Source organism: Trematomus bernacchii, unplaced genomic scaffold (genome assembly GCF_902827165.1).
Source record: "Trematomus bernacchii unplaced genomic scaffold, fTreBer1.1, whole genome shotgun sequence".
NCBI lineage: Eukaryota > Metazoa > Chordata > Actinopteri > Perciformes > Nototheniidae > Trematomus > Trematomus bernacchii.
Window position 1 is genome coordinate 3,658,880 of NW_022987524.1, and position 27,415 is coordinate 3,686,294.

Consider the following 27,415-nt stretch of genomic DNA (forward strand, 5'->3'; position numbering starts at 1 on the left):
TTCTGCAGGTAACGGGGAGACGCGCTCTGGCGGCGGTCTCGGTCAGGATCCGAAAATAAAATTTAAATATTTTGCACACTTATTCCACTTATTCCTTGTGTGCCACTGGTTACGGTGCCGCATGCCACTGGTTACGGTGCCAGGGGTTGCCGACCCCTGGTCTAAGTTATCTCAGTGGGTCTCAAACGGTTTGGTCACGATTATTAACAATTATTTTCGAGGCACACGTTTATATGATCATTATAGTTATAACAAAATAAGAGAATAAATGAAAAACAGGTATGAAATACTATATGACAGTAAAACAAGAATAAGTTTAAAAGGAAGTGATTTGTAAAATATCCATAAAGAAATAATAAATCTGTTTACAGTTCTGTTTCAAATGGGTGTTGAGAGATGTATCCATAGATCTCTTCATGTTGCTCTCAAAGTGCACCAGATTGATGCTTTTAACTTCAATATTTAAAAAACAAATCTTCCCGGGGGAGCATGCCCCCTATAGAAATAGCACTTTACCCCTGCTTACACCTATATGCCGTGAGCTGATTATCGAGCCTTCATTGTAACTGTCGCGGGTACACTGTGTATGTGCGTGGGCAACACAGTCTCACTCCCTGATCGTCCAATAGCGACGCTTGGTCAGGGTCCTTTGGCGTGCAGTTGTGACGCGCCGAGTCTCCTTCAGCTTCATAAACGGACGCAAAGCGCTTTCAACTGATTGCAATGTATTCCCATCGGCGGCGGTATTTGACGCTCAGGGAAGCACTGCATCGGTCCATGTCGGAGGCAGTTAAAGGCAATGTGAGCGTCCATTCCCATTGGATAACAGAGGATTTTACACCCGGAAGTAAGTATTCTCCTTACTGTCGATTGATTTTACAGTGATATCTGCACTACTCATCAACTCAAAAACACCAGATTATCCTTGTTAATTACACAACATTGATTGGTTTAAATTGTGTACAATGCTTTTGTATTTTTCCCCTTTGATTCGGAGAAACAAATATTTTTTCGGAGTTTAGGGTGGCAGAAGACACTACACTACCCAGAATCCTCAGCTATCATTTGGGACTACACCATGTGCTTTGTTTGACAAACCCCGTGATTAGTCCTCAAGCTCTGTGATTGGATGTTGGAGTGGCAGTGCGCGAAGTTCACACCGAGTGTCAAAAAGCACTTTGACATGGAATGAAACCCATCGACGGCACACTATCCAAAACAGGACTCGAATGTGTCCTACCACCCACCCCCCTCCTTTGGGTCACAGGCTGCTCCAAGAGTGCAACACAATAAAACAGATACACAGAAAGAATAGTGCAAGTAAATACAAAAAGAAAAATAGTAAAATAGTAAATAGTGAAATAGTGAAATAGTGCAATAAGAGTCTATATACAAGTGATTGGAATATGATATATTAGATAAATAATTTCTAAGTAGCAGCCAGATGAATGTTATGGATGTTGTTTCAGTTCAGGTGTTTAATAGTCTTCTGGCCTGTGGGATGAAGCTGTCCCTGAGTCTGGTGGTTTTAGTCCGGATGCTGCCGTACCGCCTGCCAGACGGCAGCAGACAGAACAGTTTGTGGCTGGGGTGATGGGGGTCTTTTATAATCCTGAGGGCTTTCTTTAAGGTTAACCTGGTATTTTTACTCCACTACATTTATTTTAGTTACTTTACAGATTTGGATTAATGATGTGAAATATAAACAACGCTTAAATCAGACTTTAGTTACACCTGAGTAAAATTCAGGGAAGGTGATTGTCAAGTGCCAACAATCAGGCGAGATATTTGGTAGTGGGTGCTTGAGAAGACTAAAAATGTATCTGCAGATCCCTATAAAGTATATTCATTACTCGTTATTCTCCAATCGTTCATTAAAGACTGTATATAATGGCTATTTTGCACATCCCTTTCAAGATTTCAAGATTTTCTAAGGTTTATTGACATATCATATACACAACTACGGTGTAGTTATGCAATGAATTAAATACTTGGGTCGCAGGTTCCTCAACAGTGCATTACAAGACATCTATCGATATCTGTGTACCTCCACCATTAAACTGTCATATTCTGCACATTTCTTATACTATCTACATACATCTTATAAGAGTATAATAAATATGTATAATATCGGTTAAAATAAGTGCTTCAACATAGTTAACATTGCAGGAAAGTTGATTGTCAAGTCCCAAAACAAACCATGCAATATATTAGTACTTTGTCAGACTTAATATTTATCTGTAGATACCCCCAAAGCTTTATGCTTACATGTATTTAAAAGAAGACCTTAACCTAAAGTATTATTTAATGTTTTAATAAAGCCTAATTAGTCTGTTTTGCACATCCTCCTATTAATATCTTTGGACGTCCTGCACTAAATTGTTTTCTTGAAGAGATCACTACAGTATCTTCTTGATATTTTCTATTCTATATTTCTATCATTGACCTTCTACTTTCCGCCTATAGAACAGACCTTAGGCAAGGCAAGGCACATTTATTTATACAGCACCTTTCAACACAAGGCAATTCAAAGTGCTTTACAAAAATGAAAGACATTAAGAAAAAAACATTTTAAAACAGTCATTCAAAAGCAACACAATCTACCTGCATTGCAATTACTCTAAACGTGTAATAACGTGCTTTAACCAGTAGGTGGTTTGGGTTAAAAAGCTGTCAAGTTTACAGTGTTAACAAAATAAAATATACTGCTGTTTCCGGTTTAGTTTATGACGGATATATTCTGTTATTGTTTTGATATTTGTAACACAAAAGCGATGTAAAAAACTCACAGCAACACAGAAAAGATGGTCTTAACATGACCCAGCGGTCTAGTAGTTAATAAAAAACAATAATATCAAAACAAATTATTACTACTAACTTTATTGTGAAATTAAAACAGAACGGTAAAAGAATAGTTTCCGGTCTATTCTGAGGCCCGATCTCTGTAGATAAATAAAGAACTACAACAGATGTGTAATATTTAATGCAGCCGAACCATTCATTACAATGCATTCATGTGATGACTTTCAAAGAGTAAAGCAAGCACTGCTGAATAAAGTATGATTTTATCTTTTACAAAACGTTTTTTTTCATATGGAATGCAGTTGGAGGTCAACCAATCACAGAGCTTGAGGACTAATCACGGGGTTTGTCACGCAAAGCGGAACGATAGCTGAGGATTCTGGGTAGTGTAGTGTCTTCGGCAATCCTAAACTCCGAAAAAATACTTGTTTCTCCGAATCGAAGGGGAAAAATACAAAAGCATTGTACACAATTTAAACCAATCAATGTTGTGTAATTAACAAGGATAATCTGGTGTTTTTGAGTGATAGACAAATATATACACATATGTTTAAGAACAAATTGAATCATTATTTAAAACAATTGGTCAACGTCGTTTTTAGGAAACATTATGCAAAATAGAGGAAATTGGGAATTTATTGGGTACTACTTTCATTAACACCTTTGGTGCTCTATCGAGTATTTGGGGCAATATGATGGTGTACTGGGCTATCTTCTGTTTATTAAAGACTTTGCTTTGAGTCTAAAGGCCTTGGTACAGACCTAAATATGGAGTGTTGACTGGTACTTGGAGAGGTCCCAGTTCACCTCCTTTGAGCAAGGCATCGGACAAAACCTACATCCAGGATAATGGCATATAATTTCCTCTTTATTGTTTACAGACATATGGATTGGCGCAACCAAATATAAAGGTTCCCACACACACACAAACTCACAGAGACACGGATGTTAGAAGTGTTACTTGTTAGAGAACATTAAACACGGTCTGTTCAAGGACTCTTCAATGATAACACTATGTTATTTGAAGGACGAATGTCAATGCCAGAAGTCTCAGTGTGTGTGTGTGTGTGTGTGTGTGTGTGTGTGTGTGTGTGTGTGTGTGTGTGTGTGTGTGTGTGTGTGTGTGTGTGTGTGTGTGTGTGTGTGTGTGTGTGTGTGTGTGTGTGTGTGTGTACCTCCATAGGGAAAGCCTTGAAGTTGACAGTGTGTTCGGATCCTCTCTGGTTCTCTTTGCCCCAGTGGAATCGAACCTCATGAAGCTCGTACTCATGATCACTAGGCAACGGACCGCCGGTAACCACTGACAACAGCACAGGAAACCCAGGGCGTCGTGGGCAAGCACAAACAGGAAGTAGAAAACAGGTCAGAGTAAAAATGAAAGTGAGAAAACGCGCACTGAAAAAACTGAAACATTGACTTTAATTAAATATATTATGTCAAAAAATGTCACACTACTGCTTTTTCCCAATAGACCTTAACCAACTAACTTCAATTATTTCTTCTTCTAAACTGTTACCTGTGTCTTAGACCCAATTCCATCCAAGCTGTTTAAAGAAATGCTACCCCTAATTAGCACATCTATAATAAAATTCCTTAAATATGTCATTATTGTAAGGCAATGCACCACAGTCATTTAAGGAAGTTGTAATTAAACCTCTCATTAAAAAATCTAACCTTGATCCTGAGGTTATGGCCAACTATACAGATGTAGCAGCTTATTTCAGACTCCAGCTTACAGCTTCCTGCCAGCTACCTGTCTAAGACCTGCCTAAGACCAGCATCTGGGAATGTTAAGCCCTCCCACTATTTTCCAAGAGGGCGTTGCCAGATTTTCAATTTCAGGATTTAACCAGGAGATGGCGCTTCATTCACAAATACAGAAAGACAACTTTTCATGGACTTTCAGTTTTGTTTAGAAGAGCATTTGAACACATCAATATTTTAGATAAAGTATATCTAATCTTGTAATTCAATAATATATAGTCTTTATATATTAAATAATCATAATAATAATGTAAATGTTTACATTACACTTCTTTATTTGTCATGCGGTCTACCTACGCTGTAAAATGTATTATCTCTTCGATTTACACACGGCATCTATTGCACTTCTGTCCATCCTGGGAGAGGGATCCCTCCTCTGTTGCTCTCCCCGAGGTTTCTCCCATGTTTCCCTTTGAAATGTGGGTTTTTCTCTGGAAGTTTTTCCTTGTACGATGTGAGGGTCTAAGGACAGAGGGTGTCGTTTTCTCATACTGATATTCTGAACAAACTGTGCTGTTGTATTTGCTGTAAAGTGTCTTTACTGTAGGGTATTTTTATTATATGTACAGCACTTTGGCTCGACCAAAAATCGTTTAAAAATGTGCTATATAAATAAAACTTGATTTGATTTGATTTGATGCTCATACTTTTACCTTTACAATCGTTTGCTTTAATATGCAGTATATTTTTTGTGTATTTTTGTGTTTGCTTCCTCCTGCTCCCTTTCGGACACATACTGTATGATTTATTATTATTATTAATATGAAGATATTATTAAGATAAGATAAGATGTTACTTTATTGATTGAACATTTTAGTTTAGAATGTGCTATCCCACGGTAATTCAGAAGGCTCACAGGTCACATTCCGACCATTATTTAAAACAATGGGTACTTTCATAATAATGATGAGAAACTATGAAATAAGAAATGAATCAAATTCAAATGTAATTATCATATCATTATATAGTGTATTGTGTTATTAAGTAATATCATATATTAACCCCATTATAGCAGATGCCACATTGAATGGATGAACACATTTATGCATCAATAATTACAACAGAGTATTTCTAAATACAAGTTGTAATCTAATTCTCTTATTTTACACAATTGACAGACAGTGTTATTTGTACGTCAATAGTCATATAGTCATAACCTTTTTGTGTGAAATAATTAATATTATTATTATTTCCGCCCACTGTTTGGCGAGCTGCATGAGAAACTGACGGGCTGTCAGGAGAGAGAGAGAGGGAGAGAGGAAAAGAGAGGATCCGTTTCTCCCGTGTTATTATCCAAAGTTAATGTACATTTTGAATAATGTACTTATTATTATAGTGATGAACATTAAAAACAAAGCACGTAGGCTGATTTTGGACCCCCTCACTATTTGTTTTCACTACTTTAATTAAATGTTTGATAAGTGCATGCAGATCACAGTACAGTATGCTCGTTCAGTAAAACACGTACACAGATAAATGATTTTGTATTCCAAAAATCAGGAAGTAAAGTCCCCTGGTTTGTGACAAGATGTGAAGTCAACAGATAGTCACTCAGAGGGGGGGTACTATTTATTTTCAAATGCATATAGGCAATGCCATTCATTTACATGTAGGCAACACTGCCCTTCCAGTCAAGAATTTGAATTTGAATGGGATGGGGAGACGTGTGTGATTAAAAATGAGTGGCCAAACTAGGACTTCGTTTTTCAAAAGAGAAAATGCAGATATTACACTCAGAAAAGAAATGGTAGACATATCAGTACTCTAAGGCGCCGTTTACACGAGGACAAAACGGCTTGTATCTGCATAGTTTCGCGTGCGTATAGCCCTATTATTTACACGAGGCCGATAGAAACGGACCCCACAAACGATAACGGGTCCCAAGGTGGATAGATTTGCAAACAAAACTCTCTGGGGGGTCAAACGAGTCCGTGTAATCGCCTCTATACGAATATTTCCTGAAAAAATAATGATAGCCCCACCTCTCCCGACCTCTGCTGCTCACTGCTGTAGCATGGCCAGTAGCCATCTGTAACGATCAACTATCAAAAATAGCTGTGTTAATTAAACGCACAAGGGGTTCTTGAATGAAATAATATTATAAAAGGCAAACCAGAATTGTTAACGCCTAATATACTCCTTAAACAAAATAAACAGAGTCAGATTTCATGCATTGATCCATTATATTGACAATTTTCCAGCCAAACAACACAAACAAAATTAAACAGTCCGCTCTGCGATACACCAAAATTGTCTTTACTGCCTAATCCAGGCCATTATTGTTCATTGCTCACCCGGTGTTTGTAGAGAATATCTCTCTTTCTGTGCGCGTCCTCTCCACGGAGACGTGCTTCTTGGTCGGTCGATGCAATATCCACAGATTCGGTTTCTTTCAGTTAACTTCCCCGTTGCATTTATCCATATATTTACATGCTGAGGAAATTACTATATCCCGCTGAATACCAGCAATCGCCACACACAAAATAACGATAGCCTCACCTCTCCTGCTCACTGCTGTAGCATGGCCAGTAGCTACTGTCAGTAGCTACTGCTAGTGCTACTGCTACTGACCATGCTACAGATGTTAGTACAACATCTACAGCTCCTCTACCACAACCATCAGCAACAAGTGGACATGGAGAATTACATTAACTACTACATGTTGCTAAATCCACTGCGGGGCATAAACAGAAGGGTAGCCATGGCAACATTGCTGCGGGGCTGCTCCGGGGTCTTCTTCGCTGCTTTTGGTGTATTTTGGCGGAAGTTACAGCGCCACTTACAGTCCTGGCATATGTACTACAGCATTTCCAGCGGTCTCGTTTGAACAGACACGTTAAATGAAACAAATGCATGTGAACGGAAGACTTTTTTGAAAGCGCATACTGTGCATAAACGCAAACGTTCCCGTGTGCACAACGCCTTAGTGCCAAGTTGTCTCAGACAATCTGCATTTCTTAATGTGGGACAGTTCTGTGCAAAATGTGGGACACTGAAAAGTCTATGTTAAAAAGCCTCAGTCACCTTAATTCATGTAATGAAAACATCTCAGGTCAGTAACACTGATTTATAATGTTATTGTTGTTACAACAGAAGATGTTTTTCTTTATATTGAAGTTAAATGCATCAATCTGGGACACTTTTATTTTGTAAGATAGCAAGGGGGGGCATATTGTGATAACCAGGCCTGTCATAAAATGCACCCCACCCAAAAAGATGTTTGTATTAATCCCACCCTCAAGCATTTTTTAGGGTATAGTTGTAGGACTAGTACCAATGAATGGAGCAAGTTTCATGAATGTGACACTTTTATTATGTAAGATAGCAAGGGGTGCATAACGTGGCAAAAATATGCTGACAAAGACTATGTAAACATATATTTTGATTATTATATGACAAATATGTAGAATTAAACAATACATTTTAAAGCACGTGTATACAGACAGGACGTAACAATAATAACAAAAAAAAAAGATTAAAAAAAACAAAAACTGAAAAGGAAGTGACGAATGAATTTCGACACCACTACCATCAAATACGGGGCGAAAAGTTTAACCACAAGAATCAAGACTATATGAGCTACCACTAAACAACACACAGTCTGAAAATTACCATTAATAAAAACCCTGAACGTTTACTTTTCGTTTTAAACATCGTTTTAAGGTGTAAACGTGTCATTTAGGAACTGCGACAGCATAAATATGCGAACACAAACCTACAGACTGCTGGAGAAGAGATATCACAGGGGGGGGTTGGGACACACACATTCCGATGGCAAATTAGTTTTAAACAAAGAGTATACTCAACATAGGCCTACAGTAGGCAGGGGGGTGGGGGCTGGTGAACGGTATGGTCAATGTTTGTAAACACTGTGACATTATTTGATCATTTCAGATAAAAACTAACGTTCATATTTCTCTTTTTGAGAAGAGAAATATGAATATGTTAGTGGCTGACCCAGCCCCATGGTCTGTCACAGTAGTGCGGGAAAGAGAAGTGCACTGTTTTGCCTGGCTGGACCTGTAATTTACAGGAAAGGAGTGCGCGCTACTAAAGAGACGCGCTACCATGGAAACCAAACAATGGTGTAGTTGTATTGAAGTCCGAGTGGAAACAGTAGCATTTGGAGCGTTATGTTTGAATGAAACAGCCAGGTCGTGACTCACAAAAAAAAAATGTTACTTCACTAACTGTAAGCTTGTCACTCAGAGTAACCTACAGTTAACTTAACTGCTGGAGAAGAAAGATCAGGGGGGGGGGAGAGAGCTGTGGCTGATGGGCCATTAGGTGTGTAAACACACAGCTGAGAGCTGCCGTTTCATTCTGACTGTTTAAAAAACGGTAACAACGGACTATTTTTCTTAGCGGATGCATGTCAATTTAAATCAATACATACAACTATTTTTTAAATCAATAAAAACATTTTCTAAATCCATAAAAGCATTTCAATTAATATTGGGAGTCATGTCGTTACTTTGTTGAGAATGTGGCCATGTAATAAGCGGGATAATTTGCAGCGACTTGGTCATTATGGGGAAAAATAACACCATGGGATACGCGTCGGGATCCTGACCTGCCTGACAAGACTCCATTAAAATATAAATATTTTTAGTGAATTACTGAGTTTAGGCACGTTAATAACGTTTTAATGAAGTTGAATACAGTATATTCATATTTGTCAGTGATTTCATGTCAATTCGGCGAACATAAACATAAATGATCGTGGTGAAGATGATGATTAAATTAGGATTAAAAATTGAGAGCCGGCTGCATTTCCTCTCGTTCGTTTTTTTCGACTAAACAACATTATTTTGTTAAATAACAACATGGTGATGTTTTGTAAATGATTACATGTCTCTTATTTAGCACAGACTATGATCCTATCCGTGACATATGGATCTTAACAAAGATCCGCTATACAGTAGTACCAGACATACTGTACATCCAGCGTACTGTATCGAAGTTGATTTCACATGAGCTCCAGTGTGGAACCCCACTGCACCCCCTGGTGGATCAATGATCCATTGCAGCTGGCTTCACAATAATTAAATGTATTTATCACGGGGGCGGTCTCAAGTCAGACTGGAGGCTGTCTCTCATCGCGGGCAGATCACGAGCCGATCACGGGCCGACCACGGCCCTCGCGTTTCAAACTGTCCAAAATAAGCTGCTACATCTGTAGACCAATATCTAACCTCCCCTTAAAGGTAGGGTAGGTACGTTTGAGAAACCGGCTCGAGATACACTTTTTGTTATATTCCATGGAATGCTCTTAACATCCCGATAGCAATGAATATCTTAAGTGCTTTGACAAAAAATCCATTCAAAAATGTCATCTGTGGAAGCCGTAGTACTGTAAAAAGCACGACCAATCATTTTAGCCAGCCCGGCTAAAGTAACTGGATGGCCTACCTGCCTGTCAGCCTTCCATCTGTGCACAAACTTATCTCGTGCCCTCATTGGTCATGTGCGCGTTCGTGTGTGTTGCAGGAGGGGCTCTATAAGGAAGTGGCAGATTTTCTCCGGTTGTGTATTTTCAAATTCTAGCGATCTCGAGCCGGTTTCTCAAACTTACCTACCCTACCTTTAATCTCTAAAATCGTTGAGAAAGCAGTAGCCCCAACAGCTGTGCGAATACATACATAAGAATCAATTACCTGAGAAATGTCAATAAGGCTTTAGAATCCATCACAGCACAGAGACAGCACTAGTGAAAGTCACAAATGACCTTCTCATTGTATCTGAAAAATGACTTTGTTCGATCTTGGTACTGTTAGACCTGAGTGCTGCTTTAGATACCATTGACCACAACATCTTACTACAGAGATTAGAACAGTCAATTGGCTAAAAGGGTACTGCACTAAACTGGTTTAGGTCATATCTCTCAGAACGGCTTCTGTTTGTATCTGCGCATGATGAATCCTCAATGAAAACCACACTCAATCATGGAGTGCCGCAAGGTTCTGTCCTTGGAACCATTGTGTTCTCTATATATGTTGCCATTGGGCAATATTAAAAGGAAATATTCAATTAATGTTCATTGTTATGCTGACGATACACAGCTGTACCTATCTTTCAAGACAGATGAACAGTTTAAATGATCAAAACGACAAGAATGCCTGTCAGGTCTAAAAGCATGGATGACCTGCAACTATTCATTATTAAACACTGACAAAACTGAAGTGAAATCTGGAATGAAGCATCAATTAACATAGCTACACCCAGCTCCACAGTGAAAAATATTGGCATTATCTTTGACGAGGATTTGTCCTTTATATCACATATAAAGCATGTTTCACGGACTGTCTTCTTTCATCTCCACAATATCACAAAGATCACATATCACATCCTGACTCAAACCGATGCAGAGAAACTCCTTCATGCTTTTATAATATCCAGGCTGGATTACTCCCTTTTAACAGGCTGCCCCACCACATCAATCAATAATCTTCTGTCTCGCAGACCCCACGCAGCAACCAGGAAACGACACCAGTAATCCAGCTCACACTGTCCGCTCCTCAAGCCTCAAAGGGCAGAGCAGCGAGCCCCGCAACGTCCCGCCAACACAGCACCCAGACCCCACACAGCATTCTCATCTGTTAGTCCTTACTGGTGTCATTTCCTGGTTGCTAACAAACGCCATTGTAACACATAAACACTGATGACCAGCTTTAATGGTGGTTTACTAATCAGAACAGAGTGGGCGAGCTGACCAATCAGAGCACAGTGGGCTCATAGGGGGGGGGGGGGGGCAGGAGCTCCAACAAGGCGTGTAGGTCAGAGAGTGAATACACATACTATACAGAGATGCTGTATGAGAAAACCATTGTGATTTTGGAACATTGAACAATGTAAATCTATTCTAGTAGACCTCAACACCTCAACAATGGAATTATGATCAGTAGAAATGGCCATGTCATGGGACCTTTAATTAAAGTCAACGTTTCAGTTTTCCAGTGTGGTCACAATGACTGAGAGCTCTCACTCAACATGCATCATGCCTCCTCATCACTTCTGTAACACATGAATGAGTAGATCTGTTGTCATGTGACTCACCTGACTTGGACTTGAGAATGATGCGGACTGAGTGTCCATCGTTGATTACCTCACAGTCTCGACAAACCACATAGTTTGGTGATAAGCCGACATCCAGGAGGGATGGGTCGTACTGAGCCTCCCTGGAGTTCAGGTTGATGGGAGACTGGTACTCGCCGTTGGCTGCTGGGAAATGGAGTCCCCATTCTACACCTATGGGTGGAACAAGTCACACACTCATTACATGTACCATCCATGTTAAGGTCTCACAGTTAGTGAACATTAGACAAATATCCTTAAAGCCAGTGCAGAGAAATGTCATCTATCTAATGATAGCTTATTTATCATCAGAGGTGGAAAGTACATACTCGCATTACTCAAGTACTATACTTACATTTATTTTTTTAGATTGGTTTAGTAGTTACTTTATGAATTCAGATTTTGACACACAATACCTAGGAAATTTTTTGAAAATATGATTATTTAGTATAGATTGAACCATCCAGCATTATATTTAAGTAACTATACCATAAGTGGTTTCACAAAATTAATTGACAGCTGTTTCTTTTGCAATGAGTACTTTTACTCCTAATAAGTACATTTTCCTAATAAAAACTTTTTATGTATTAACTTTTAGTTCAATTGTTAAGTACCATTCTTGATGCAGTAGTTTTACCTAATATTGAGTAGTTTTATAGTGTGGTATTTGAAGTATAGAATCTGAATAATTGTTCCACTATATCATAGTTCAAAGTCAAAGTCAACTTTATTGTCAATCTTCCAGTTTGTGTGAGAGATCGAAATAGATGAGAGTAACACCTACGTCACTTCCGGGCGAAAATGACGGCCCCGCCCACTTTTGGGGGAAAACAACGCTGTCATTTGAATGGCGGTCAATACAAATTCTGAAGTTTTTGCCAATCCGATCAGAAATTTAAGAAAACCGTGGATTTTTGGATCTTCAAAGAGCCCGATTACGATGGCCAGTCAGGCAAACAATTACATTAAATCATTTGAAATCGACAATCGGGCTCGATATATGGTTAAATTAAAATCAGTAGGCGAGGCTGTAATTTCTGCCAGCAGTTACTCTCATGAGCGAGGCGGAAAATAATTGTTTTATCATGCCAAAAAGCTGCTGTGTCGTTTATTGCACCTCAAACATTAAAACAAATCCAGAGTTCAGTGTTTCTGTACTTCCTCTAAGAACAAAGGACAGTAAAAGAAGAGCTCTGTGGCTTCAGGCTCGATCGCCATTCAAATGACAGCGTTGGTTTCCCCCAAAAGTGGGCGGGGCCGTAAAGTGACGTAGATGTTACGGCCCGTCCACACAGCAGCGTTAAAAAAATCTTGGAGGTGGGCGTATCTGAAGCTTGAGGATTTTTTGCGAGCAAGGCACCAACAACCAATCACATGAATCTCCCGCCCGCGATATACGAAGCAAAAAAGCCCGAAGTAAACTGGATATAAACTCCCCAAACAGGCGAAAACCTACCACTGTCTCTGCCACCTCCCTCCATGCCTGGCTCCTCCGGTTTATATCCCGGTAGGTAAATAGGGACTGGTCATAAAGCACCGGGTGATTCCCTACCGCTAATTTCTCCTCCATTTTTTGGAATATGAGGAAATGACCTGCGGTATGTCTCTCCCAGCATACACGCGGTTTGATTGGCTAGCGCTTGAACTGTCAGATTTGCGTACATGGGATTTGATTGGCTGACGCTTCCACCTCAGCCTCAAAAGTTGAACATTGCTCAACTTTGAATCCTGAAAATCCTGAAAATCTCCGCTCGCCTGCCCACAATGCAGTTCGGCGAAAAGTGAGGGAAAGTGACGTCACCCCATTCAAAGTGAATGGGCAGAAGCGTTTCAAGATTTTTTAACGCTGCTGTGTGGACGGTCCGTTACTCTCATCTATGGACATCGATTGCCTACTGCTATATTTAACCATATATCGAGCCCGATCTTGGATTTCCAATGGCTTAATGTAATTGTTTGCCTGACTGGCCATTGTAATCGGGCTCTTTGAAGATCCAAAAATCCACGGTTTTCTTAAATTTCTGATCGGATTGGCAAAAACTTCAGAATTTGTATTGTATTGATATTATATTCAAATGACTGCGTTGTTTTCCTCCAAAAGTGGGCGGAGCCGTACTTTTTGCCCGGAAGTGACGCATGTGTTACTCTCATCTATACCGTTTCCCACAATCCCGAATATAAAAAACAAATGTATATAAAAATAAAATATGTGTGCAAATATATATATATATATTTATTTTGAAAGGTAAGTTTTATTTTGGTACTCTTGGCACTGGCACATTTCTGCAGACTCGCGCTACTTTCTTCAGTTAGCTTCAGGCCTAATGAGGAGAAGTAAGTGGAACGAGTGGTGTCATAAATGTTGTATTTAATATGTTAATAGATTGTTTAATGTTACACTTCACACAAGTCAAACTTGTTTGCGGTTAATGTCTATATTTTGCCGTGTGTAACTGTAGTTTATATAATGTGCAGCGCTTCAAACTGTGTTTGTGAGCTTTCTAAAGTTTAGCTATGCTAACCTAACATGTGGGTGTTTTCTTCCACTGAAGGTATTGAGGTAGAAAGCTGGTGAAGCCATTTCCTGCTGTCATTGTATTCTGTTTGGACAGGTATGTGGGTATTCTTTTTGTGTTTTGTAAATTGTATTGTTTGTTTTGCAAGTGTAAATTAATGGTTATATTTGTATCTATTAATTTACAAAGAAAAACCGAATTTGCCACCATGGATAAATGTATATCTGTTAAAGGAACATGTTAATTTAATTATTTAGAACTCTGTGTATGCTTTCTGAGTTAGCTTCAGGCCTCACTGAGGAGAAGTATTGAGGTAGAAAGCTGGTGAAGCCATTTCCTGCTGTCATTATATTCTGTTTGCACAGATAATAAACCTGGTTGGCAAGAAGGAAGTCGTTTGCATCCGATCACACAACACAACGCAGAGATACATGTGGCGTCAAACCAGACCGGTTACACACACATTAAGACCTAAATACAAACACAACAATCAATAACAGTCACTTCAATATTTTGAGAATGTACATTTGTACTAGTATGTACTAGTTTTCTCAGACCTAAAGTTCAAACCTAAAAGAAAGCTCATATGAACTGAAGAAAATCCCAACATTTTGAGTCAGCATGAAATATGTACACGAACAATTACAAAAATAATTCAAGTTTTTTAAATAGTTGTTAATTGATGGTGATAATCATTTAACCTGTTAAGCCCTGAGCCTGTTTTTCAGGTCTCAGGCTCGAAAAGGACATTCCCAGAACAAATGACTATAACTTCACTTCTAAAAGGGGTAAATTAATAATCTTTTTTCTCAAAGCAATGATAAACCTGTGAGTTGGATGTAGAAAAGTCAGAATCAATGTAGAATTGTTTTATTTTAAAGTAAATTCAGATTGAACATAGTAAAAAAAAAAAAATTATAGTGTCCGTCCAAATAAAAATATTACTTATAGTGAAAACCACCCTTGAATGATGGGATAGTAGACTAAAAGCTTTAGGAATCCAAACTATAACATATAATAAGTACCCTGTATCAAGATTAATGCAAAACAAGTTAAATTTGACCTTTTTAGAGAGATTTAGAAGAAAAAAAACACTTCTGGGGTCATTTAGGTGGATTTTCCATATCTCTGGAACCCATCGGTCGATTTTGATGATTGACATCTCTTTTTAACCGTTAGAGCCAATAGAATCGAGGGGAAGTTCCTAAAATCCATCTAAACATTACCCATTGGTGAATAGAGTGATGCGCAGCCAGAATGCCCAAAACCGGAAGCTGTCATACACTCTCGTAGCTATCATAATAGCTATATATGAAAACTCAGTTTTTGCCATAAATATGACGATGGATTATCAGTAATCATTTCAAAGTGACACAGACACATTGGATTAACCTATGGATTAACCTTCAGCAGCGTTTTTATCGTTTTAATGCCATTGAACACAACTTTTGATCAGAACAACAGCTAAGGTAAGACAATGTCCTGTTTTTGCTCCGTAAAGCTCCGTGTTATGATGTCTGTGTTCGCTTCCCCTGTCGCGAGTTCAGCTCGCTAAGTGATGATACTTATACCCCTAGAATCTGTGGAATCTCAGCTTGCTAATCAATATCTTGTTTGTGCAGATCCGATATGTAAGAAGGGTATTTATACCTAGAGTTCTGTGCTAAGTGTGTTAGCATTTTTTCGCTCAGGGCTCATTTAGACGCTTCTTGTGAGACTTGTGTTTTGTTTCGGTAAAAATGGTTCGTATCGTCAGTTAGCTGAGTTTCTTCCAGTTAAATTGGTATGACACATTAATAGGTTTTTAAATGTTAAGAAGCCCTGAGACACAGTTTCGTGGAGAAAAAAAAACCCGCGGGCGGGGGCCTCCGGGTTGAACAGGTTAAAGTGCACCTTGTAGTGATCACTAATTTACTCATGTTACATAATTCACTCATGGAACTACGGGTTGGGGGTATTGTTTCCGCACAGACACATATGTTGACTGTACCTACTGTATACCTACTGTGTGCCCTCCTTTCTCTTCTTCCCTTCTCTTCCTGGTCTTCAAGCCAGCAACATGTGCTTTTCTGCTGCTCAATAAAGTAAACTTTGCACCTTCGATGCACCGCCTCCGACTCTCATCTCTCGGCACTACACTGGTGACCCCGACATAGGTCTCGCTGAAGTTTCCGAGACTGGACCGAACATGGCTAGAAACGCCGTTTTTCGCAACCTGCCGGAGATTTTTGGAGGAGTCCGTGGCTGCCACGTGCACACAGATTGAGGCTCAGTGCGCCCTCCGCGGAATGGCCGGGGACGTCACTCGCATGGAGACGATACACGACCTGCTAGGTACGGAAGAGCCTGATTTTTTTTTCATGGTGCTGTTTCTCCAGGACATGCGGCTGCATGTCCAGGCTGCGCTCCCTAACACGGCTAGCGTGGAGCCCCGCGCTTTACCCGAAGAGGCTGACCGGTTCTTCCTGGCCGCCCGGCGATTTACCCCTGAGGTGCTGGCCACTACACGCAGCGGCACCTTCCCTGGTAGGGGCACGCCGCCTAGCAGAGGCTCCGGGGCCAACGACATCGACTGACGGCTACCGGCTTACAGCTAGTGGCCGTCGACACCGGCTAACAGCTAACCACGACAGCTAACGGCTAGCAGCTACCGACGGCTAACAGCTAACGGCTAACAACGACAGCTAACGGCTAGCAGCTAACGACGACTGACAACTAACGGCTAGCAGCTAACGGCTGACTGCTTTCATAGGTTAACATCTGACTGTTAACTCTTTTTGGTGGTGCCGGAGAGGAGGTTCGACCAAGCCTGGTTGACCTCGTGTGGATCCTCTCACAATTTCGCCCACCTGTTTTTGATCGTGGACAGGACGACCCTTTTGAGCTTTTTCCGGTGCCTGAGAGGAGGTTCGACCAGCCGGTCGACCTCGTGTGGACCCTCTCGCTTTTTCATCACCTCGACGGCGGTTTGGGACGTCGCCCACGTTTTCATCGGCGCCTGGGTGGTGCACTTCTGGACCCCGTCTCGCCTCGACAGTTTCGGACGTCGCCCATGCTTTCATCGGCCCATGGGTGGCGCGCTTCGGGACCCTGTCTGGCCTCTTCCTTCGCCTCGGCAGCAGCTTCGGACGTCGCCCGCGCCTTCATCGGCCCGTGGGTGGCTCACTCCCGGACTCTGCCTGGCCTCTCCTCTAACCACGGCTCATGGTTTGCCTCGACGGCGGCTTCGGACGTCGCCCACGCTGTCATCGGTGCCTGGGTGGCGCACTTCTGGACCCCGTCTCGCCTCTCCCCTGTCCACGGCTCTTTCCTCCCGGAGAGACTGCTCCTGCCTCCCGGGGATGCCGCTCCTTCCTCCCGAGGACTTCGTGCCCGCCGCCTGGCTGGACTGTGCTCCTCCCTGCTGGGGACCACCGGGATATTCACGCCCGTCCCCACAGCGACCCAGCTTTCTACGGCCCTGCGGCCCCCTTACGACGGCCCGTTCCATGGCCCGTCCCCCACCCCCCCGGTGAGGATGCCCTCGCCTCGTTGGGGCCCCCCTGCCCGCTCCTGCGGCCTCCTTCCAACGGCCCATTCCATGGCCCGGCCCCGCCCTCCGTGTTTCCGCACGGACACACTGTACCTACTGTATACCTACTGTGTGCCCTCCTTTCTCTTCTTCCCTTCTCTTCCCGGTCTTCAAGCCAGCAACATGTGCTTTTCTGCTGCTCAATAAAGTAAACTTTTGCACCTTCGATGCACCGCCTCTCATCTCTCGGCACTACAACCTATCATGCTATTTTAAGACATATATTATGGGTCTCAGATATATAAGAATATATAAAAACATGTCTATGATGTGTTTTGCTCAAAATACAAACAGATCATCCATTTTAGACATCCCCAAGCGGCAAACTCTGGGGCAGAGCCGGGAAGCCCATAAGGAAGTGCCACAAACTGCAGTTCATCTATTGGCCGGTAGAAGCAGGCTGCAGAAAGGAGCAATATCCATAGACCCCCATGTTAAAATGCCCAACTTTACAGCAGAAATAAACATGTTTCTACCCCTGGATGCAATAAAAATTATTCTGGATATAGTTAGATTCCATCTTCATGACAATGGATTGGAGAGTGAATTTTTTTATAACGCACCCCTTTTAGTTATATTAGGTCTTAGAGTTTTTGCATAAATTAGGGCGGTGACTGCTGCTTCTAGCTTTCTGTCCCTCTGCTAGCTCTGTTAGCTCTGTTAGCTCCAGGATGCTACAGGGGCTCAGCTGCGAGGCTGATCCGGGGAACACAACTTGAACTCGGACGTGTTTCCTGTGTTGGTGCCTGGTGGAGTATTCTTCATTTAAATATCCGACTTATCTTATGCCGCCTCGGCTCCGCCTCTTTGCCCTTATTTGGATCAGGCTGGAGCAGGCGGGAGTTAGACTCTGACTTCACTGTCGAGACGGCAGCGGCCGACCCCGCCTACTAAGGGCTTCTCAGCAACTCTGCAGAAACCTATGGGTAACATCACGGACACTACGTCCATTTATATATACAGTCTATGGACATCCCTCATATCCCTCTATTCCAGCCCTGTTAGAGAAATGCGGATTTTGGGTCCTTAGCTTGAAAAAAGGCAGAGCTAATGCCTGATCAGAATTCTACCGGAGATAAAGTTAAATTCTGCTGTGATAAAACGCCATCCTGTTCTAAACCACATCAAGGATTATTTCTGAAACAGTATGGAGCTCAAATGCTTTTTCTCTTGCGGGTTTATCACAAGGTGAGTTCCTTTTTTTATTTCCTGCCATTTAAAGGTAGGGTAGGTAAGTTTGAGAAACCTCCTCGAGATCGCTAGAATTTGAAAATACACAACCAGAGAAAATCTGCCACTTCCTTATAGAGCCCCTCCTCCAACACACACGAACGTGCACATGACCAATGAGGGCACGAGATAAGTTTGTGCACAGATGGAAGGCTGACAGGCAGGTAGGCCATCCAGTTATTTTAGCCGGGCCGGCTAAAATGATTGGTCGTACTTTTTACAGTATTACGGCTTCCACAGATGAAATTTAATCTCAAGCCGGTTTCTCAAACTTACCTACCCTACCTTTAAACACAAGTGCTCTCCCGTACAGGTTAGCTCTGAGTGTTAGCGAGGCTTGCTAATGTAAACACAGACCATATTACGTCCAAAACACGTCAGCCATTGTTTCTGATAGCAACTTTCTGTGGGTCCACCATCCGAAATTACGTCATATCGGCATTTTAAAAGTAATTTAAAAAATATTATGTTATGCAAAACTAATGTATTTTATATCAAGGTTTTTCCAATGTAAAAAAGAAAATAGAAAAATGTGTTTGAATGTCTATGTTTTGTGAAAAACGAGTGACTTGTTCTAATGGAATCATGATGTGTGAGAGGTGAACACAATTGCACTAAATATTGATTTCATTGATAGTAATAAAAGGTACAAACTATGTACAAAAAAAATCTGGATTTTGGGCTTCTGACCATTTTTGGATAATTAAACATGCACTGGGTCAAATTGACCCACGAATATTATTGCTGTTACAAAAAACAAATATAACAGGAGGGTTAAGTGGCTCCTCAATAATGTAGGATAATGGAGTCATTACAATAAAATCACTTGATAGGTTAACTCGCCCAGGGGAGTCATTTAGACAAAATATTAGAAATTCAATTTTTTGTTAGATGCAGTAAACGCCTCAATGCAAGCTCTGCCTCCACAAACTTCCAAACTCCTGACCCAAAGCAGCTCTGTTAGACAGAGTGACATTCCTCAATGAGGAACAATAAAATACAAACAAACATAGATTTACACAACAGATTAGTCTGACACACCCAAACACTGACAAGCTCTTTAAATACAGATTCCAAACAGTTAGAATATACAGATACCTTTAACGAAGACAAACGATCTTAACTGTAGGAGTGTGGAGACAGATTTGTGTATTCAGTATTAACGGTTTTCTGCAGGTGTGAAAATCTTTTCTATATTAAAATATAACTGTCACCCTCTGTTAACACAGTGTGGCTCTGCCATTACTACAGGAAGCAGTCCCTATGTGGAAATTCATATTTTCTGTTTAGGATATGACTCTACCACACAACGTGGTAATACATTCACTAACTGTGTCTGCCATAGCTGTAGTACTCAGGGATTTGTTTTAAACATATTTTATTGGTAAGACATGACAAAGACATTTTGAGTCGCTTTAACAATAAATGCACAAAAATAACACACAAATATATTCATAGCTCAATTCAAATATAAAGTAAGCCTTCAAACAGCCATACATGTCAAATGAGTTCAGCCTACAGGAGAACAGATAATAAGAACATATTCTAACGAGATCAACATGAATACCTTACTTGCTTACAGTTCTGAAGGTGCCTCAGTAAGGTTGTATAATACTGTCTTGAATGCTCGTTGCTAGTACATCTAATGCCGCAGTTCCACTACACGGTCGGCCTCGGCCACGCTCGGTACGGCTCGGTACGGCTTGGCCGCGTTGGGCCGACTCACTTGATGCTGCGCTTCCATTACAGTTTAGGAACTGGGGTAGTTACTATAGTAACGCAGTGTAGGCGGAGCCGTGACGTCATCTTCAATGAGAACTCCAGAAAACACAACACAGCCGTTAGCTGTTAGCACTCAGAGCTCACAGCTCCTTATATATGTTCAGAAACTCGACAAAAGTTAAACAAGTACACACCACAGACTGCCTGTGTCATGGTGAATACAGTCGCTGGTTTATTTATGTCTGTATAGGCCGTTGTTGTGAGTGTGGACGGTCGGAGCATATACTGCGTTAGCTTAGCCAATCTCCATCTAGAAAAACACGAATTTTAAAAGGTTTTTCGCCTGCCGTCTGTCTGCAGACTTGACAAAGCATTAATTCATGGTTTTTACTAACCGGTATCAGTATGTTGTTACTTCGGCATCATTTTGAAACGTGTATTACAATTAAATCACGGTCAAATATGTCCATCTTGTTGTAGTTGTACCCCTCTTGCCAGCGCTCCTCTCTCTAGTTTAGCATACTCAGCCCGACTCAGCCCTGTTTGTTGGCCCCGATAGAACCACAATTTTGTCGGGCCAGAAAAGAGGTGAAAAAGTGGCCCCGGGCCGGGCCGGGCCGTAACTAGGCCTAGTGGAAGCGCAACCAAAAACGGGTACGGCACGACACGGCACGCTTAAAGCGAGCTCCGCGCTGTAGTGGAACTGCGCCATAACAGTAACCTTGGTCAGGAAGTATTCCAAACCAAACTCCTGAGAGGCTGCATGAGGTCAGAAGGACCTGTTATGCTTGTTGAACAGTGGTTTACTGCTTGTTAAATCACAATGTCTCGTTTTTTCTGTTATGTTAATACAACCATAAAGTGCATTGTTAAACTAAGTAAGCATTGTGGTCGCTAGCACAGCTAGCCTCAAGTGTCAGAGTTAGCTAGTCTACATATGTCACAGAGCCTCTCTGCTGCATTAAACACACACAGATTAAATCGTGCTCCAAAAATGATGTTTTTTTCTGTGCAGTACAATTCATGTGAAGTAAACCATTGATTACTAATGTTTGAAAAATTAATAATTTATTTTAAAACAGTGAATGCTGTAGTGCTGAATACAGTTTTCTTGCACTAGAAAATAAACTCAGACCAGAGAAACTGATTCTAAAGGTTCAGTTCAGCTTCCTGCTGACCACATCTCTCTCACTGCACAATGACAACAGTGTTTGAGGTGTGGAGCCCAGAGAGTGTTTGAGAGGAGGAAGGGAACACATACGGTGAGGTTCATGTTCCAGAAGCCCAGAACACTCATGTCCCTCCAGGAAAATCAAACTGAACTCCTCATGGACTGTATGACTACCAGGCTGTTCTCTCACATTCCCTCTGTCCTCAGCAACTGAAGCCCTGACAACAATTGACTGAGGGCAGGAGGCTTTCATTGCAGCGACAGAGTTTAGCTTGGCACTAGATCACATTAATAAATCATCTGTAACAAGAATGATTTATGTTTGTTAATGTGCTTGGCAACACGTTGTAAATAGTAAATAGACTGTATATATAGCGCTGTATCTAATCTTTAGTTCTCCTCAAAGGTCTTTACATTTACATGTCATCATTCACACACTGAAAAACTGAAATGATTAATTTAATTTAATGTATTATGTCAACAGATTTCACATAACTGTTTTAGTTTAGTTGAAGGCAATACTGTTAGTTGAACATATTTTATTATTTAAACGTAATATTATTGCTCTCAACTAACCTAATACAGTAATGTGAAAACTGTTGACATAATACATATAATTAAAGTCAGCATTTCAGTTCTATCTCACACAGGCTCTTCCCTCTCCTGGACACTATGGGTACTACTCTCATCAATGGTTGGTTTGCCAGCCTCCGTTTAGATCTCAAGAGGCATAAACGACATCTGGTGACCTCCCCCCCTTCAGTAGAGGGCAACCTCCGATACTGGGGGTCCCCAAAGCATTTGCTGAAGGGGAGGGACCTGCCTAGAGACAGCTATAGATGGTGGCTGGCCTCTGACAGAGACCCGGCACATCAACCTTCTCGAGCTACAGGCAGTAGTACTGGTCCTACAGCACTTCAAACCCTTACTACAGGGAAAACATGTGCTGGTGAGGAGCGACAACCGCACCACAGTGGCTTACATCAACAGGCAGGACGGAGTCCGCTCCGCCGCCTTGTTGAGCGCAGCGGAGAACCTGTGGTTGTGGGCCTCAGAGAATGTTTTTATCTCTAAAGGCCCCCCACATTCCGGGACTGGAGAACAGTGGGGCCGGCCTCATGTCAAGAGGCAAGCCCCTGCCAGACTGGTGGTTCTCCCTGGCTCGGCAGGACAATCAAGGGTGGACACGTTTGCACACGAGCCATGGCCAAGATAGCTGCTCTACGCCTTTCCACCGCTGCGTCTCATTCCCCCACTCCTGGAGAGGGTGAGACGAGAACAGTTGTCGGTCATTCTGGTGGCCCCAGGTTGCCGCTCGGCGCCGTGGTACGCAGAAGTGACACAAATGATGGTGGGCCAGCCCTAGACCGTCCCTCAGTTCTGGGGGGCGCTGTCTCAGGAAACCCTAACCCTAACCCTAACCCTTTTTTCATTAACATTAAATAAATCTCACGTACCCCCTGCAGTACTCCAATGTACCCCTAGGGGTCCGCGTACCCCCATTTGAGAACCACTGGTCTATGAACAACAACTGTAAACCGAGAGCAGCAGGAAGCAGCTTTGATTTGCAGCATAGTCTTGCACAGCTATTCTATTCAGTTTACATAAAAAAGGGGAGCGTGGGACATTGGATAGGAAGTGTGTTATGGAAACCATCATTTTCTGCAAAAGAAATGTGTAAGATATAATATTAGACCTTATAAACTACCAAGTGTCCTGCAGAAAGTCTCTGATCTTCAAATGCACAGACATCTTCTCTGCATGATTCCAATTTTTTTTTAAATCATGTATTTATTTTCAGCACTCAATTACTTTTCCTGTATTTAAGATATTACACTAGGACACACATTTCTCCACAGGACACTGATGGTAGTGCAGGCCTGACTTTAGTGTGTAATTCAGTCTACAGAGCTCTGAGTATGGTCACAGTTTAATGTCACAGTGTCCCCGGTGCTCAGCAGCAATAAAAAGACAGAGTGAACCAACACAGCCTAAATGAAGTCTTTAAATCAGAACTGCATGACAACTGTAACAATACTAAACATCTGGGACAATGTATCTGACAAGAGAAGTTCATTTTAGTATTTGAAAGTAGGCATGTAAGCTTGTTAGTGTCTCACTCTTATCTTGTTTGTCTGGAGAAAAAGGGTCACTCCAAGATCAACTTATATGTTATGGGAAGTATTGCTTTGAAATACTGTAGTTGTATTATGCTATGTCTACAAAAACACCATGATGTCAGCTTGTATGTACAATAGAAATCCCTCATTACAAACTGTGAGAGGTGAGTTTGAGGGACATGAATAGAGTTACTGAGTGAGAGGAGTTCAGACCAGGGGCCTACAGAAAACGTGACTGACTGACAGTGGGATTATTTCCCCGGCTTCAACGGGCAAACCTCACTCCTGGTTCAATAATCATCAGAACAGATGATGAACAGCTGTTTGACATATCTGGCTCCAGCAGGAAGAAACCTGAGGGTACAGATCTGTTTCTTTTTGTACATTTTGCAAATCAATAGCATTTGTACTAACTTTGCAACGGTATGTCCAAATAGTAATTAGATACATTTCTGTAATTGCCCTTTAATTCCATCACACATCAAGGAGATGCATGATTATTAATGAATAGTTTTAATGATCCTCAAGACTGTCTTAATATTAGCACCAGCTTTGTGGATATGGTGACTTTTCCTTTGTAGGTTTTGCACTCTTGCACTGTTTTACATAATGTTGAGGTACGTATTTTTATTTATATTCCAAACTAAATAATGTTGCTGCTTTGATATAAAGTGCATCCTGTACAGCTGAAGAACAATTCTATAACTGTTTAGAAGTCAAAAATGAATGAGTGAAAGTTACCTAAAAGAGGGAGGAGCAAATGAGACAAATATTAGATTTTTCTCATTTTTCGTCTTGTTTTAACAGACATGTTAACAGTGTAGCAACCCAACACAGCATCTCCAGTGTGTGTCACCACTGCAGCAGGCCGGCACAGTATACAGTAAATAACACATCAATTGCGTTCGGGGATTAGACCCTGCACTTTAAACTATTTTGTGCTGTATAATGGTGTCCTGTTTGATGGAAACTGCGTACATTTATTTTTCTAGGATGTCAGTTACTTCTGTGCAGAGACTACATTTGCAAAACGTTTTGACCAATTCTGGCAAATTTAGTAAATGCACTGAAAAAACTCAAACGTTGCCGTTTATTCAATGTATTATGTCATCAAAGTACACATAACTGTATTAGGATGGTTGAAAGCAATAATTAAGTTTAAAAATATTAGGTTCAACTTAATATAATTGCTTTCAACTAACCTAATACAGTTATGTGAAATCTGTTGACATCATACATTTAATTAAAGTCAACGCTTCAGTTGTTTCAGTTTGTGTTGTGTATCTGCTTTAAGTGAAGTTTGGGGTCAAGACCCCTTTACAATCTGGACCCTCAACTTTTGACACCAACTAGCACTGGATGTTTCCCAGCATCCCTCCTCCTGTAGATGGATCCCCCATACCTTCCTCGTAGCCCCAGTCCAGCTCATCTTTCCCCGGGGTATAATCCGACTCCTCGCTCACGTTGTCGGCCATGGTGCTTTGCAGTCTGCTCGTAAAACCAGTCTGTCCTCCCAGTCCTCTCCGTCCTCTCCCAGTCCTCTCAGTCCTCTCCGTCCTCTCCGTCCTCTCCCAGTCTCACTGGTTTCTCTCTGCAGTGTGCTGGATGGATTCCCAGCAGCACCCCCCCTCTGCCTCACTCTCTGCTTTATGTTTTCTCTCCCTAGTCTTTTCTCTTTCTTCAGTCTTCTACATCTTTTATTTCCTTGTTTATCCCTCCATCTACTGTGTCACTCCACTGTGTATGTGTGTAGCTGGTGTGTATCTCTCTTTCTTCTGTTGCTCCTCCTCTTTACTTCTTCTCCTTTGCTAGCTGGTATATAAGTTTATCGATATGAGCGAATGAGCTAGATGGGATATTATGCCGAGATAGTTGTATAGATATATCATTATAAGAATCGGAATTTAGAAAGAGAAAGGATAGAGAGATATAGATATATATAATATATATATATTTAAAATGTATATTGGATAAATAGTATGATAAAGACTTATCATTACTTTCGCTCTCTCTTCTCTCTCTATCTTCTACTTCTCTCTGTTAATCGTCGTCGTATCATAGGGCTCTTCTCTCTGTCTGCATCTTGGTTACTTCTTCTCTCTCTCTTCTCTCTCTCTCTCTCTCTCTCTCTCTCTCTCTCTCTCTCTCTCTCTCTCTCTCTCTCTCTCTCTCTCTCTGCAGACTGAAGGTGGGCTGTTCAGTTTTCTTCCACATAATAACAGATTACTTGTTCCAGAATATGCAGAGGTGGGAAGTAACTAAGTTAATTTACCCAAGTACTGTACTTAAGTACAATTTGTAGGTACTTGTACTTTACTTGAGTATTTCCATGTTATGCTACTTTGTACTTTTACTCCACTACATGTATTGAGTACCTTTAGTTACTTTACAGATGTGGATGAATGATGTGAAATATAATCAAGTGTTAAATCAGACTTTAGTTCCACCTGGAGTAAATCCACAAGCTACCCTGCAGTATACAAAGTCATTACAGACTAGCTGCACCTTTACCAGCTTTGAGAACACTTTCATGATCAATCATTATAAAACACATATATATATTATTCTGAAATGGACCAATCTGCACAATCACTACTTTTACTGTCGCTACTTTCACTATATTTTGATGAGAATACTTTTCTACTTTTACTTGAGTAACATTTTTAATGCAGGACTTTTACTGAAACAGAGTAATCCTGTGATCTGAGTACTTCTCAGCCTCTGAGTATAAGCTGTATGACTATGTTCTTTCTATCATCTATCTACTATTTGTTTCTCTCAGTTGTCTGACTGTTGCTGTTAACCTTTGTGCTGTTTTGGGTACCCTGGTGGTGGTGGTGTGTGTGTGTGTGTGTGTGTGTGTGTGTGTGTGTGTGTGTGTGTGTGTGTGTGTGTGTGTGTGTGTGTGTGTGTGTGTGTGTGTGTGTGTGTGTGTGTGTGTGTGTGTGTGTGTGTGTGTGTGTGTGTGTGTGTGTGTGTTGGAATGCTGGCAGGAAAGTCATGCTGGTGTTTCTGTTGGAGGCCACAGACCCACCCTGAAGGAAACAGCAGTGGTTTGGATCAGGCAGAGAACAGCAGGGCGGACACAGTGAACGGCCAATCTCTTCTCCACCCTTGATGACTTCAAGATGGACAGAGAAACTCTGACACACACACTGAAACTATAAAACACACCCATATTCACACTCCACTTTTGGCTCAGGTTCTCTCAAAGCTCAGTGGACTGTGCTGGACGGCTCTGATACACTTACTTTAAAATGTGCACTCGGTTCAAATAAAAACATGGCTATTTGGGTTATATGAACAAAGTCAAGAGGGACAATAGTTCATGTTCTTTTAGTTCTTCCTGTGCTTCCTTTTTTCTTTCTTAATCCATATCCTCCAGGCTGCTGATGATAATTGCCCTACATTCCTTATCAGGAAGCTGTCCTCGCAGCATCTAAAT

At 41.3% G+C, this 27,415-nt stretch overlaps 1 protein-coding gene across 3 annotated transcripts in view; it reads right to left on the reverse strand.

Annotated features, from left to right (window-relative positions):
* Positions 1-25,663, reverse strand: part of ca8 (carbonic anhydrase VIII) — a 50,074-nt gene extending 24,411 nt beyond the window's left edge. For all 3 annotated transcript variants that reach the window (XM_034119788.1, XM_034119772.1, XM_034119780.1), the window contains exons 1-3: positions 25,373-25,663; positions 11,623-11,814; positions 3,978-4,102 (exon numbers count right to left, since the gene is read on the reverse strand). In XM_034119788.1, the coding sequence (XP_033975679.1) occupies positions 3,978-4,102; positions 11,623-11,814; positions 25,373-25,445 (390 nt within the window). In that variant the 5' untranslated portion in view covers positions 25,446-25,663. The remainder of the gene's footprint in view (positions 1-3,977; positions 4,103-11,622; positions 11,815-25,372) is intronic.
* Positions 25,664-27,415: the final 1,752 nt, after the last annotated feature.